The sequence below is a fragment of the Bufo gargarizans genome, chromosome 5 (assembly GCF_014858855.1).
Source record: "Bufo gargarizans isolate SCDJY-AF-19 chromosome 5, ASM1485885v1, whole genome shotgun sequence".
NCBI classification, from domain to species: domain Eukaryota; kingdom Metazoa; phylum Chordata; class Amphibia; order Anura; family Bufonidae; genus Bufo; species Bufo gargarizans.
In genome coordinates, this window is record NC_058084.1 from 199659247 (window position 1) to 199676016 (window position 16770).

Genomic DNA, 16770 nt, shown 5'->3' on the forward strand with positions numbered 1-16770 from the left:
ATTTGTTTAACTAGAACCAATAAGGATAATGACTCATAAAAAAAAATGTGTGGTTCACAGAAAATGGCTGTACAGTGATCCCTCAAGATACAATATTAATTGGTTCCAGGACAACTATTGTTTGTTGAAACCATTGTAATTTGAGTAATCGGTTCCAAAGCCCCAAAATGTCAACCAAGATAAGAGAAAATTAAGATTTAAGAAAAATAAGCATATAACTAAGACAGTCCTTACATATAACAGTCAGGAACAACTGATGACTAGCAACTGATACAGCTATTTTACCAGAGAAGTGGCCTTGATTGGTTGGGTCTGTGCCTGAGGCATTGTACACTGAACAAAAATATAAATGCAACACTTTCGGTTTTGCTCCCATTTTGCATGAGCTGAACTCAAAGATCTGAAACATTTTCTACAAACACAAAAGACCCATTACTCTCAAATATTCACAATTCTGTCTAAATCTGTGTTAGTGAGCCCTTCTCCTTTGCCGAGATAATCCATCCCACCTCACAGGTGTGGCATATCAAGGTGCTGATTAGACGGCATGAATATTGCACAGGTGTGCCTTAGACTGCCCACAATAAAAGACCACTCTGAAATGTGCACAGATTTGCCTTACTGGAACCAGTCAGTATCTGGTGTGTACACCATTTGCCTCACGGAGTGCAACACATCTTCGTCGCATAGTTGATCAGGTTGTTGATTGTGGCCTGTGGAATGTTGGTCCACTCCTCTTTAGTAGCTGTGTGAAGTTGCAGAATATTGGCAGGAACTGGAACACTCTGTCGTATACGCAGATTCAGAGCATCCCAAACATGCTCAATGGGTGACATGTCCGGTGAGTAATCTAGCTGTGCAAGAACTGGGATGTTTTCAGATTCCAGGAATTATGTACAGATCCTTGCAATACGGGGCCGTGCATTATCATGCTGCAACCTGAGGTGATGGTTGTGGATGAATGGCACAACAATGGGCCTCAGGATCTCGTCACGGTATCTCTGTGCATTCAAAATGCCATCAATAAAATGCACCTGTGTTCGTTGTCCATAACATATGCCTGCCCATACCCTAACCCCACAGCCACCATGGGCCATTTGATCCCCAACGTTGATGTCGGCAAACCGCTCACCCACACGAAACCACACATGCTGTCTGCCATCTGCCCTGAACAGTGAAAACCGGGACTCATCCATGAACAGAACGCCTCTCTAACGTGCCAGATGCCATCAAATGTGAGCATTTGCCCACACAAGTCGGTTACGATGACTGACTGCAGTCAGGTCTAGACCCCGATGAGGACGACGAGCATGCAGATGAGCGTCCCTGAGACGGTTTCTGACAGTTTGTGCAGACATTTTTTGGTTATGCAAACCGATTGTTGCTGCAGCTGTCCGGGTGGCTGGATGTGGAGGTCCTGGGCTGCGGTGTGAGGCCAGTTGGATGTACTGCAAAATTCTCTGAAACTCCTTTGGAGACGGCTTATGGTAGAGAAATGAACATTCATTGCACGGGCAACCAGGCAGTCTAAGGCACACCTGTGCAATATTGTTGCTGTCTAATTAGCACCTTGATATGCCACACCTGTGAGGTGGGATAGATAATCTCAGCAAATGAGAAGTGCTTACTAACAGTGATGGCCAGTTTGCCGCGTTCGCCCGCGAATACAAGCGAGCTGCCATCTTAACTGACAAGTCCGGCAATGCACAGGTAAGTCCTTACCTGTGCCTGTGCGCGAGTCGGTCTGAAATGAAATGCGGTCACCGGGAGCAGGCAGTTCCGAGACTAGCCGCTGGGGGCCTTCAACGGGCTGTTCTCGGAAGCTGACTGCACCCGGAGACCATATTTTATTTCAGACCAGCTCGCGCACAGGTAAGGACTTACCTGTCAATCGCCGGACTTGTCAGTTAAGATGGCAGCTCGCATGTGTTTGCTGGCCATCACTGCTCACAGATTTGTAACATGTTCAGTGTATGTTGGGTCTAGTTTTAACTTACGATGGGTCAGAAAAGACCATTCTATATTGAAAATATTGTATACTGAGCCCATTGTATTTTGAGGGATCACTGTTCTAGTACCCCAGAGGTTGTTCAATGGCAGCATGGCGCCAGTAAACAAATCCATCAAAATCTGTGGTATAAAAGCCAAATGGCGTGTTTTCCCTACTGAATCCTGCAGTGTACCAAAACAGCAGTGTACGTCCACATTTATGGCATTTCAGTACCTAGTAGAACCCACCTAATGTTTTTAAAGGGCACGGTGTCTCGCAGATGGTACACGCTGGGCACACTGCTGATGGTGCCCACCAGGCACTGAAATGTGATATGTGGAAGACTTGCAATTTTCACTTTGTACTGTCTGCTGTGCATTAATTTCTGCAAAGTATCTGTGGCGTAAAAATGCTCAGTCCACTTCTCAATAAATACATCGAGGGTTGTAGTTTCCAATATGGGGTCACTTCTCGGGTCTCCATTTATTATTTCAGACCCTCTACAGTTGTCAGCACAAGATGCGCACATAATCACAATGCACCTCAAATGTGCATGGCGCTCTTCCCCTCCTGAGTCTTATAGTATGTCCAGGTAGAAGATTAGGGCCACGTGTAGGGTGTTTATAAAATCAGGAAGCACGGTACAATAATAAGAGGGCGTGCATTTCACACTGCACATGCTGAGCACAACACATTGGACACATAGTTTTCAAAATGGGCTCAATTTTGGGTGTTTCCACTGTACTAGTACCTCAGGGTCTCTTGAAATGTGACATGGTGCCCGAAAGCCATTCTAGCGAAATCTGTCCTCCAAAACCCATATGGCTCTCTCACTTCTGATCCCTGCCATTTGCGCAAACAGCAATTTCCGACCACACATGGGATGTTGCCGTTTTCAGGAGAAAATGGTTAACAAAATTTGGGGTTATTTTTTATCCAGTTTCCTCTTGGGGCTAAAACAACATTTTATTTTAAGAAATTAAATAGGTTTTGTTTTTTCACAACAAAGTGTCTTTAAGTTCTATGAAATGCCTCACTGTGCCCCTCTAAAAATTCCTTGAGGGTGTAGTTTCCAAAATGAAGTTAGTTCTAGATGCAACATGGAGCCAGGAAAAAATTGATTGCGGTGGATAATCTGCAAAAAAAATATAAACTTTTGCATTTCTCCTCCAAATTGCTTTCATTTCTGTGGAACAAAGGGTTGACAAAGTTTAAAAAAATCGGTTTTAAATAATATGAGGGGGGTTTCTAAAACAGTCAGTCATTTATAGGTGGCTTCTATTATGTAAGGTCTTCAGTCACTTCAAAACTGAATTGGTCCTTAAAGTTGGCTTTGGAAATTTTCTTAAATTTGAAATATTGCTTCTAATTCTAAGCATGTCATACAAAAAGAAAAAAATTACAAGATGATGCCAACATAAAGTAGACCTATGGTGAATTTTAATAATTGTCATCTTATCTTTATTATAAAATCAAAATCTCTATCATTTGGATAAGTAAAAGCATTCCAAAATAAAGTGACATGCTAAACTCGGAGTACTAATTAGGCAAGAATGGGTTGCCATCAGTCAGGGCTTGACCAAAAAGTTGATATCCAATGTGCTAAGGGTAATTTTAGAAGTCTTAAAGGATGGTCAACAGTGTAAAAATTGAGGGGGACATTTATTAACATATATACGTCATAGTAGTGGTGTACACAAGTCAGATTGTGGCACGCAATTTTGCTGCAAAATCTGCTACTTTTTCCACACTTGCAACACCTGGAAAATGGCTTAAATCTATGCCAGCAGGGGAGCATGTGTAGCTTTTAACCGGTACGGCATGGATCCCGATTCCTTAAGGACCCATGACGTATCGGCGGGCGGTGATCGGAACACGGTGCCCGCCGGTAATCATTGAGCAGGCACCACCGCTAAATCCCGTGTACCCCCCCCCCCCCTCCCCCCATGTCGGCGATCGTCAATTCAGACCTGCGGTTTGCGGCTTTTTATTGTGCGGTCGGCGTGCCATCGGGTCCCCATGGCAGCCCCCAGCATCTCACAGGCCCCGGAAGCTGTATGAGTAATACACACAGTATTACTCATACAGCCAATGCATTCCAATACAGAACTATTGGAATGCATTGTAAAGGATTAGACCCCCAAAAGTTCAAGTCCCAAAGTGGGACAAAAAAAGTGAAAAAAAAGTTGGAACAAAAAAGTTTTTCCCCCAAAAAATTAAGTTTCAAGTAAAAATAAACAAAAACTTAATTTTCCCCAAATAAAGTTAAAACATTTTGGTAAAAAATAGGGGGGGGGGGGGAAATATTAGGTATCGCGCGTCCGTATCGACCGGCTCAATAAAAATATCACATGACCTAACCCCTCAGATGAACACCATAAAAAATAAAAACTGTGCTAAATAAACCATTATTTGTCACCTTACATCACAAAATGTGTAATAGCAAGCGATCAAAAAGTCACACGCACCCCAAAATAGTGCCAATAAAACAGTCAGTCATTTCATCCCGCAAAAATCATACCCTACCCAAGGTAATCGCCCAAAAACTGAAAAAATTATGGCTCTCAGACTATGGAAACACTAAAACATGATTTCTTTTATTTTTTGCTTCAAAAAAGAAATCCATTGTATAAAACGTACATAAATAAAATAAAATTATACCTATTAGGTATCGCCGCATCCGTGACAATCTGGTCTATAAAAATATCAATGATCTAACTGTGCTATTTCTTGTTATCTTGCCTCACAAAGGGTAATATAGAGCAACCAAAAATCATATGTACCCTAAACTAGTACCAACAATACTGCCACCCTATCCCGTAGTTTCTAAAATGGGGCCATTTTTTTTGAGTTTCTACTATAGGGGTGCGTCAGAGGGGCTTCAAATGGGACATGGGGTCAAAAAAAACAGTCCAGCAAAATCTGCCTTCCAAAAACCGTATGGCATTCCTTTCCTTCTGCACCCTGCCGCGTGCCCGTACAGTAGTTTACGACCACATATGGGGTGTTTCTGTAAACTAAAGAATCAGGGCCATAAATATTGAGTTTGGTTTGGCTGTTAACCCTTGCTTTGTAACTTGAAAAAAAAAAAATATTAAAATGGAAAATCTGCCAAAAAGTGAAATTTTGAAATTGTATCTCTATTTTCCATTAATTCTTGTGGAACACCTAAAGGGTTAACAAAGTTTGTAAAATCTTTTTTTTTTATTTTTATTTTTTAAAAGAGATAAAAATGTACAATATACCAGTTCATTGTCAAAATACAGAATATAATACAACATATTCTCATCCTATGTTAAATCTCCCTCTTATTTTATGCCCACCCCCCTCTCCCTCCAACCCCCCTTTTCTTCCGCGGAGCTGCAGTCGTCACACCTAATGGTTTTTATTTCCAGCTACCCCATATCCGCTGCCAGACTGCTTTTTTTTCCCACTGTATGGGCAAGATTATATTCGTACAACTTTACCCTATTCATATATTCTATCCATTCCTGGAAGTTGGGGTATTTAGTGGAGCCCCAATGTTTAACTATTATTATTTTAGCCAAAGCAATGCCCCGAAACCAAAGTAATTGCTCAGTTTTATTCTTATTTGTCTCTGGGAAAATATTCCATGGAATAGGCTCCACATTCTGCAGATCCCTTTGCCATTTGGCCTCGGCTCTAAATGTGATCTATTTCGTGTATTCGTGTTTTAACTTTGCATAAATGTGAGATATAGCAGAAGTGTTTAAAGTCATGTCCTGACAAAGATCTAAAAAAGTGTTCTGTGCAGTGTTTAAATAGTTCTTATTTTCCGTGTGGTGAATGGCGTGTCGTAATTGTTCGTATCAAAATTTATCAATAAATCCTAATGTGTCAGGGAGAATTTCGTTTAAAGGCTTAATCTGTCCTTTATCAAAGACCTGTGTGATTAAATGTATCCCCTATTTTTCCCAATATTTAACATCACCCATTTGCATGATTTGAGGTAAGTGTACGTTCCCCCACAAGGGGGTATACTGAACCGCTTGGGATACTCCAGCCACACATCTAACTTGTTGCCAAATATGCTCAAGCATTCTACTAAAAGGGTTTTATTGTTTTCTTCTCAATGGGGCCCTTTTTGAGAATGGGAAAAAGATCCTCCCAAGGTCCGCAGTTTTCCCCAAAAATAAGCCGTGTACATTTATTCTTTCTATTCCTCACACAATATCTCAACTGTGCAGCCAGATAGTATCCTTTCAAAAAAGGGACAGAGATGCCACCCTCTTCTTTATACTGGTATTGTATTTTAATTCTTACTCGTTTGTGCCCCCATATTAATTCATTAAAAAGGGACTCCAGTTCATTAAAAAAACGTATCTTCTACCGCTATTGGACTTGCATTTAATACGTATAATAACATTGGTAATAATGTCATTTTTATGAGAGCAATACTGTTAATTTGTGACAGGGGTAGCCTTAGCCATGTTCAAACTTTTTCCTTAACCTTAGCTATTATTGGGAGTATATTCAGTTTCTTATAATATTCCAGTTTGGTACCGATATGGATGCCCAGATATAATAGCGATTCTGATGGGGTCAGCATACTGACCCCAGAATTATAACCCAATGGGCCAGGGCGTCTCAATGGGAGAAACTTTGATTTTTCCCAATTTATCTCATATCCAGACATCCATCCAAATTAATCTATACTTTCCATAACCCTCCCCGCAGAAAGAGTAGAGTATCATCCGCATAGAGACTTATTTTGTCAACTTCTCCCTCACATCCAAAGCCCTGTATTTCCTCATCTGCTCTAATTTTGCATGCCATTGGCTCCAGAAACAGTAAAAAAATAAAAGGGGATAGGGGGCATCCCTGACGTGTTCCCCGGGTCAATGGAAAGGGGGAAGAATACTCCCCGTTAACTCGGACCCTGGATACCGGGTTTCGATGCAGAATGTGAACCCATCAGGAGAAATCTTCACCCGTGACGTCACTCTCCAGAGGAAGGGCCACTCCACCCTGTCAAACGCCTTAGCAGCGTCAAGAGACAGGATGGAGCAGTCCTCCCCCTTCCCCATCTGGATATTCAGAAAGGCCCTCACATTGTCCTGTATATTCCTTTCAGGAATAAACCCAGTTTGATCTCCATGGACGACTTTGTGAATAACAGCTTTTAATCTATTGGCCAACAGTTTTGCAAGAATTTTATAATCTGTGTTCAACAGAGAGATGGGACGATAAGATGTAACTGACAACAGGTCTTTCCCCTGTTTTGGGATCAGTGTGATGGTTGCTTCCATCCATGAGGGGGGTAGGGAACCCAGTATCCATGATTGGCTTAATACTTCCAACATTTGGGGGAGAATAATTCCCTCATGTTTTCGGTATACTTCAAATGGAAAGCCATCCAACCCTGGGGATGTATTGCCCTTAATAGTTTTTAGCGTATACTATAACTCACTCAGTTGGATCGGTCTGTTCAACCAATCTATATCTTGTTGGTCAAATTCCGGAATCTTTGTTATCTAAATATTGATCTATTTTTCCTCCCTGATCCATAGGCCCGGCCTGGTATAGTGCGGAGAAATATCGAGTGAATTCCCCTAAAATGTTGTCTGGGTCTCTTAAGATGTCTCCTGCCTCTGTCCTAATTCCATTAATATTGTTGCTTCCCCTTCTTTGAGTTTTTACTAGTGTGGATAATAGTCTACTTGGTTTACCGGATTCGCTAAAGGTCCTCAACTCCGAGAAGAACATTTTATTCTGTGCTTTTTTATATAGATATTTATATTCGTCTCGTACTTTTTTTAGTTGAAGTTGTTTTTCTGGAGTATTTATCTACATGATTTCATTCATTATCTGATTGAGCGTGCCTTCTATTTCTTTTTGAGTTTGTGCAATTTTTTTTTTGTTTCCTAATTTGGTACGAGTATATACCTCAAAGGTATGCCTTAAGCGAATCCCAAACCATGTGTATGTGTGTTGAGTTAATATTGTCGCTCCAGAAGAGCTTTATTTCCTCATTAATCTTGTCCACGTCCTTTATTAATGTTATCCAATGGGGATTGAGTTTAAAGATTCTATTTTTATTAGGTTTATTATAGCTATCCACTATTACAGTAACCGGGGAGTGGTCGGAGATACCATGGCTTTCACAATTCATTTTTTTTTTAACTTTATTGATGAGCCCGGGGCTGGCGAGGGCCAAATCAACTCGTGACATGGACCTGTATGTATTACTAAAGCATGAATATGCTTGCTTATTTCCATAAAGGGATCGCCATATATCAACCAGTCCCATTTCTTTACTCATTCTAAATAGTAACGTATTTGAACTGGTGTTTTGTTCGTAATTAGTTATGGTGGATATCCTATCTATTTTAATGTCCATGACCGAGTCACCCACCACCAGGACCGGGCACTCCTCTCGTACCGAAATATAATCCATTAATTTACATAATACAGTTGCTGTAAAGGGAGGTGGAATATATATAAAAGCAATTATACTCCTTTGACCCTGCCACTGACAGTGAAGAAAAATGTACCGGCCCTCTTGATCAATTAGTTGTTCTATTGGGGCGTAATCTACCTGTCTATGAATATAAACACTAATTCCACAGGAATATATGGAGTAGCAGGAATGATATTCATGAGAGGCCCATCTCCTTCCGCCAAGCGCCGCCACTTTAGGTGTGTTTCTAACAAAGCGACTATAGCTGGTAAGTGTCTAGAGACTAGGTCAAACACTGCACACCTCTTAATTTTATCCGCAAATATTCCATGTCAATATTGTTGCCATTTATTTTATTTTTTTCCCCTAAATTTAGGACGGCGCTGGACGGAAGGGAAGGGGCACACCCTCCATATCTCGACGGCCCCCCGCGGAAAGAAACCCCCCCCCCACCTCTACCCCCATACTGTCCTGCGAGTCGCTGAATGTGACTTATGGGTCTCTAACAATGAGCTATCCCCCCCTCCCCCCGCCGTCGATTTCCCCCCCCCCCCCCTCCAGCTCCCCCCTCTATTGCTGTGAATAATTTATTTAATGCCCTTGGAGTCCATCCAATCAGCTGCATCACTTGGGTTGGAAAAGAATTGAACTGTTTCTCTATAAATAACCCGTAATTTTGTGGGGTACATCATGGAGTATTTTAATTGGGCTTGTATCAGTCTCTTCTTTACATCCTTATATTCTCTTCTTTTATCTTGCGTAACTTTAGAGAAGTCCGGGTATATCTCTATATTGGTATTATATTTCGCCGTCTGTATCTCTCGTTTCCACGAGGGTTATATAATCGCGATCTCTTGCGGAAGCCATTTTAACTAACGATGGTCTTGGTGCTGACCCTGGTGGTGGTTTTCTTATTGGGATGTGATGTGCTCTCTCCACTATATGTGATGGGGCTGCTTCTGCAAATGTTATGTTATCTAAGAACCATTTTTGGATAGAACCCGTTGGGTCGTCTTTCTGCCCCTTCCGGGAAATTCACTAATTTGAGATTCCTTCTCCGGGACCTGTCCTCCAAATCCGCCATTTTTTCCTTCAGGGCCTTATCACTCTCTACTATTTCAAGCCTTTTTTTAAATCTGATTTGTATCTTTTTGCAGTTCTGTAGTCAGTATTTCATACTTTTTTATTTTATTTTATATACGTTGCCGCATTTTATTTAAATGGTCTCTAATTACTGAGATATCAGTCTGCACTGCTGCCACCGTGGTTGTCAGGGTGCTTAATGATTGGTTGGTTGTATTAACTGCCTCCAGTATGCCTGCTAATTTAAGTTCGATATTGCACATGATTGTCTGCTTCTGATACCCTTTTTTTTCCCTGCCCTGTTTAGCAGATTTTCAGTATGGTCGCAGTCCTCCGTCTGCATTGACTGTTTCTGATTGCTTCTCGTCTTGCTTAATGAGGGTGGAGATTTAAGATATTTATCTAGCTGCGTCATGGTGTTCCGAGCTGTACCACCTTTCGGTGAAGAACTTCCAACCGACTTTCTGTTTTGCAGCTTTGGTCCCATTTTTTACTTATTTTTTTCTCTCCCTCTACCCCCTTCTGAGAGGCTACTTTCAGACTTTATATTATGCAAGAGATGTTGCACCACTCAATACGTAAAGCCCTATGTTTCCGTAAACGAAAATGTCATATATCTTGTAATATGACACGAAAAACAAGGGGTCTTTCATCTCGCGGTGTTCCCGGCTCCTGGATAATTTTTTCAGGATACGTTGGTCCGGGTGTCTTCAACGCCGTCCTGCGTCGTTTAGTGACCGTCACCTACTCGGCGAAAGATGAAACGGTACAGCCACTTAAAATGTAGAAGATCAGGGACTTGAGGAGGCGTCTTGTGGCAAAGCAGAACAACGTCATTGTGGTACAAAAAAAAGACTTCACAATTAAATGGCCCCCGGAGCTTCAGGGCAGGTAAGGCAGCAGACTGCACAGCGCAGAGGGAGAGGAGAGGAGAAGAGAAAGCACCACCGCTCTGTGTTCAGAACAGACAGGGCTTCAGGAGAAAGTCCAACAGGTGATGTCTTAAACAGATTAAGCCTCCAGGCTCTCAGTTCGGCCGTCACCGGCTTCAGACCTCCACTATTAGCGGGGGGAGGTTCGTCCTGCAGGCTCGGAGGTGCGGCGTCTCAGCCAGAGTTACCCAGCTTAGCAGCGTCTCGGGAACGGCTTGTAGCGCTGCATATCAGGGACCGTTGCTGAAGCCGGCGTTGGGGGCGGGGGGACCGCGGCACGCCCGTAGCTCACGTCATGCTGCTCCGCTCCCTGTCAAAGTTTGTAAAATCAGTTTTGAATACCTTGAGGGGTGTAGTTTATAGAATGGGGTTATTTTTGGGTGGTTTCTATGTAAGCCTCGCAAAGTGACATCAGACCTGAACTGGTCCCTAAAAATTGGGTTTTTGAAAATTTGTGCATGAGCCCTTAAGCTGTGATCTCAACGCTGGAGATCACAGCCTGAAATTAGCTATGACCCCCTGTGTGCTGCCATGACCCCCACAGTGCCCCTAGTAATTGACCCCCCTCCCCCCAACTGCCCCCGATGCCCCTTGCTCCTCTGTGCCGGCTGTGATGGAGGCAGCTCAGGAACACAGCCGCCGCCTTTAGCAGAGAGTGTCAGCCGTAACTTACAGCTGACACTCTGCTGCTATGGCCAAAATTGGTGCTGGCACCGATCTCTGCATTTTAACCGTATAGATGCATTTTAACCGTATAGATTCCATCGGGCTGCTGCAATGGAATAACACATGATATCCCCATGCAATAAAGAAGTGATTGGTCTAAGAACCTTGGTCTGTCAGCTGCATCTCCCAGCCTGACCCGCGGCTCCTTTGAGTTCTGTCGGTCCAAGAGATGCCGCTGACACACTGGACCATGTGTCCAGGACAAAACATTGTTGTGTCAGTCTTAATTTACCAGGGAGATCCCATTTCTCCACTCTAGTTCTCCTGAATTTACCCAGCCGCAGTGGTGGTGTCTTGTTGAAACACTCAGTAGCCATGTCAATGCATCACTGCATCCAATGTGCTGGAATTATAGTAGTTATGGGTCCCAGAAGGTTGGAGCCACATCTATCAAACATTTGTCAAAGCCTGTGGATAAGCCATAAAGGTCTGATTGGTAAGCTTGTTTAACTTTGTGTTGATTTTTCCTTTTTTTTTCTTTTTTTTAAGAATTTCTTTCCAGAACAGATGGTTGCATGGTGTCAGCAATCAAATGGTAGCATTCCCAAATCTGAATTACTGCAGGTAAAGATGTCATTTGTTTTTTGTTTTGTTTTTATCAGTTTCTAAAATAAGTTTAAGCATAATGAATGTTAAATGCTATAACTCCCTGTGTCCTTTAGAGGTGTTCAGAAAAACTTCCATGAAAGGTTGAAATAAGTAAAGTTGTACGTCACATTGATCAGTGCTCATTTAGTACCTTAAACCCCGTCAAAACCAGGGCAATTTTTGTGTTTTCATTTTTCTTTCCTGCCTTAAGAGCAATAACTTTGTAACAAGTTGTAGTTCTTAACGGTACAATTTATTTGAACATATCTTATTTGATAACTGGAAAAAATCTTTGGCTAAAATTGTAAAAAAAAAAAAAAAACATTCTCCCTATAATTTTTTTTTTTTTTTTTTCATTTACAGAGCTATGTGAGGGCTTGTTTGTTAGTGAAGAAAGCTTTTATGTTGGTACCATTTTTGGCTTAATTCAAATTTATGATCACTTTTTTATTTAATTTTATTTCTGGGGTGAGGGGACAAAAAACAGCAATTTGCTCCTTTTGATTTTATTCCCTCATTAAAAAAGTTCACCATGCTGGAAGTTCAGACCTGTTTAGACATGGTGATACCAATTATTATTTATAGAAAGGTTTAGATCTAAAAAAAAATTATGTATTTTTTTAAAACTGTTCCTTTTTTTAATTTTATTTTTAGTTCCGCAAGGAGACAAGGATATGTGATCGTTTATACCATGGACTGCAATAATTTACAATTGTTGTCTAGGGAGATTCTGCAGGCAGGGCTCAACAGGCAGTTTACAGTGGCAGGCCTAAGAGTGTTCACAAGGCCCCAAGATGCCATAGCAACCCCTTAGCACCCCTCAGTTTTACAGTGGGGGTTGCATTTGGGAGTCAGACTGAGTCCCCTCCCTCTAACCATTCAAATGCTGCGGTCACTATTTACATCGACATTAAATGACCAGGATCAGATCTGATATCCTGATCATTATAGGCGAGTGTCAGCTTTATTACAGAGCCAGCACCTACTGCATTTGGAGCAGACTGTTCATTAGCCTGCTATATAAAATTATGTCCAAGTGACATCTCTTCTTTGAGCAGTAACTAGTGCAAGTAAATATCGAAATTGGTGATATTGAAGAAACAAGATCTATCGACAGTCTTTGGAAGTTAGGTTGCTGGAACACCCTGCGCAGAACCCGTAAGGGTATGTTTACACACTGCAGATGTGTTGTAGAAATTTACATCTTAATAGGTTTGTTTCTACAACATCAGCCGAATAGGAGAGTTGCAGATATTGCTGCAACGAATAATGCAGCTTGTAAAATAGCTTGCTGTGATTATAGACTGATTTAAGTATCAAAAGTTTACATACCCCATCTATGTGAATATTTACGTTCAGCATATTAGAGAATGTTTCATATAAGGATGTCTGTAAAGAATAAATCATGGCAACTGGACTTACTGTAGATTTCTTGAAACCGTTTCACTCGTTCTTCCAACGAGCTTTCTCAATTCTGAGTGACTGTACAAGAATTCTCTGGGAATAAATATGTAACTGAATCAACATCTGGTAATTATACCCAGCATGGGGTCAAAGGTGTTGATCTATTATCCTAATTAGAGCCAGTAGGTGATGACCTCCCAGAAAAAGCTGTCAAGACAGCATTGTATGTCTGTCACATACAATGCTCTCCTGACCCATTTTTCTGCGAGTTCATTATCACCTACTGACTCCAATTAGGATAATGGATCAGCACCTTTGACCTCATGCTGGGTATAATGACCTCTGACCTCATGCTGGGCATAATTACCAGATGTTGGTTCAGTTACATATTTATTCCCAGAGAATTCTTGTACAGTCACTCAGAATTGAGAAAGCTCGGTGGAAGAACGAGTGAAACTGTTTCAAGAAATCTACAGTAAGTCCAGTTGCCTTGATTTATTCTTTAGATATACCATGACCTGGATAAATGAGAACCTTCACAGACATAGAAGGATGTGTCAAATTTTTTGTTATGTAAATGCTGTGCAGTTGATAAAATTCATGCATGATCTCCCCTTTTTTTTTTTTTTTTTGTAGAATTTCTTGAATGCCAACAGCTGTCCAGAAATTCAAGGTTCTTTGTATGTTAAAGAGATAGGAAAAAAGTCTTGGAAGAAGTTATTTGTATGTTTGAGGCGTTCAGGTCTTTATTGCTCAATGAAAGGAAGTTCAAAGGTATAGTTTTCTTGGAAAAAGTCAACTTTAACTCCATAATGACCTGCCTGTTTTGCACCTTAATGACCAAGCTTTTTTTTTCTATAGTCTCATTCTAAGAGCTGATATATATATATATATATATATATGTATAATTTATTTATATTTTATATATATTTTTTTTTTTTTTTGTCGATGTAGCTATATGAGGACTTGATTTTTACAAGTTATAGATTTTAATGCCACCAAAACAGCACTTCCTCCTTTGTGTTTACATTTTGCGACATTCACACATACACACGTGGACAAAATTTTAGTACCCTTCCGTTAAAGAAAGAAAACACCACAATGAAATAACTTTCAACTGACAAAAGTAATAATGAATAAAAATGTACTGAAGCTCTACAAATGAAAATCAGACATTGCTTTTGAATTCTGGTTAAACAGAATAATTAATGAAACTGGACAAAAATTATGGTACCCTAACTTAATGTTTTTTGTTACACAACTTTTTGAGGCAATCACTTCAATCAAACGACTTCTGTAACTCTCTGCGGCCAACTCCTTGTGAGCAAACTGTTTCGGTGGTCTCAGGCTATCCCGGGGTCCGTGTTTGTGTTTTTTTTTTTTTCTTCTTTTTGTAGTATGTCGCAACCTGTTGTGATGTGTTGATTTGATGAGATGTCACTAACTAACGTCACTATCAGTATTAAAAGTAGTTTTATTTGATTGCATCTCTGATGTACTACTCCTAACCTTAAAATTGTGTTTAGTGTGCCATGTTTATTCTTTTTCAGTATGGATTTAAGTGTGGCCATAGGGTTGGGCGATATAAAAAAATATTGGCACAAAAACTAAACAGAAATGTATCGCGATAAAATAAAAAAATAAATAAATATATATATATATACAGGTCCTTCTAAAAAAATTAGCATATTGTGATAAAGTTCATTATTTTCTGTAATGTACTGATAAACATTAGACTTTCATATATTTTAGATTCATTACACACCAACTGAAGTAGTTCAAGCCTTTTATTGTTTTAATATTGATGATTTTGGCATAAAGCTCATGAAAACCCAAATTTCCTATCTCAAAACATTAGCATATTTCATCTGACCAATAAAAGAAAAGTGTTTTTAATACAAAAAAGTCAACCTTCAAATAATTATGTTCAGTTATGCACTCAATACTTGGTCGGGAATCCTTTTGCAGAAATGACTGCTTCAATGCGGCGTGGCATGGAGGCAATCAGCCTGTGGCACTGCTGAGGTGTTATGGAGGCCCAGGATGCTTCGATAGCGGCCTTAAGCTCATCCAGTGTGTTGGGTCTTGCGTCTCTCAACTTTCTCCCAAAAGATTCTCTATGGGGTTCAGGTCAGGAGAGTTGGCAGGCCAATTGAGCACAGTAATACCATGGTCAGTAAACCATTTACCAGTGGTTTTGGCAGTGTGAGCAGGTGCCAGGTCGTGCTGAAAAATGAAATCTTCATTTCCATAAAGCTTTTCAGCAGATGGAAGCATGAAGTGCTCCAAAATCTCCTGATGGCTAGCTGCATTGACCCTGCCCTTGATAAAACACAGTGGACCAACACCAGCAGCTGACATGGCACCCCAGACCATCACTGACTGTGGGTACTTGACACTGGACTTCAGGCATTTTGGCATTTCCCTCTCCCCAGTCTTCCTCCAGACTCTGGCACCTTGATTTCCGAATGACATGCAACAGTCCAGTGCTGCTTCTCTGTAGCCCAGGTCAGGCGCTTCTGCCGCTGTTTCTGGTTCAAAAGTGGCTTGACCTGGGGAATGCGGCACCTGTAGCCCATTTCCTGCACATGCCTGTACATGGTGGCTCTGGATGTTTCTACTCCAGACTCAGTCCACTGCTTCCGCAGGTCCCCCAAGGTCTGGAATCGGTCCTTCTCCACAATCTTCCTCAGGGTCCGGTCACCTCTTCTCGTTGTGCAGCGTTTTCTGCCACACTTTTTCCTTTCCACAGACTTCCCACTGAGGTGCCTTGATACAGCACTCTGGGAACAGCCTATTCGTTCAGAAGTTTCTTTCTGTGTCTTACCCTCTTGCTTGAGGCTGTCAATGATGGCCTTCTGGACAGCAGTCAGGTCGGCAGTCTTACCCATGATTGCGGTTTTGAGTAATGAACCAGGCTGGGAGTTTTTAAAAGCCTCAGGAATCTTTTGCAGGTGTTTAGAGTTAATTAGTTGATTCAGATGATTAGTTTAATAGCTCGTTTAGAGAACATTTTCATGATATGCTAATTTTTTTAGATAGGAATTTTGGGTTTTCATGAGCTGTATGCCAAAATCATCAATATTAAAACAATAAAAGGCTTGAACTACTTCAGTTGGTGTGTAATGAATCTAAAATATATGAGTCTAATGTTTATCAGTACATTACAGAAAATAATGAACTTTATCACAATATGCAATTTTTTTTAGAAGGACCTGTGTATGTATGTGTATATGTATATGTGTGTATGTGTGTGTGTGTATATATATATATATATATATATATATATATATATATATATATATATATATTATGATAAATACCTATTTATCCCATAGTACAGGGGCCACACAGAGACATATCTGTATGGGGACAACAAGGAGACATTATACTGAATGGGGACTAGAAGTTGTAGCCCCCATATGGTATGTCTCCTTGTTGACCCTATGGTAATTTTACAGTGGGCACTAGAGCACATGCTGGTGATGTACAGTGTATAATAGTGACCTATGTAACACTTCCTAGTAATGTACAGTATATTACAGTGGCCAATATAACACTTCCTGGTAATATCACAGTGGCCACTAGAGCACATGCTGTTGATGTCATCTGGACAGGTCATCAGT

The 16770-nt window shown here is 40.9% G+C and overlaps 1 protein-coding gene across 7 annotated transcripts in view; it reads left to right on the forward strand.

Moving 5' to 3' along the window:
- LOC122937794 (growth factor receptor-bound protein 10-like) overlaps positions 1–16770 on the forward strand; it is a 341748-nt gene that overhangs the window by 273633 nt on the left and 51345 nt on the right. For all 7 annotated transcript variants that reach the window (XM_044292839.1, XM_044292838.1, XM_044292837.1 and 4 more), the window contains 2 exons: positions 11642–11716; positions 13781–13918. In XM_044292839.1, the coding sequence (XP_044148774.1) occupies positions 11642–11716; positions 13781–13918 (213 nt within the window). The remainder of the gene's footprint in view (positions 1–11641; positions 11717–13780; positions 13919–16770) is intronic.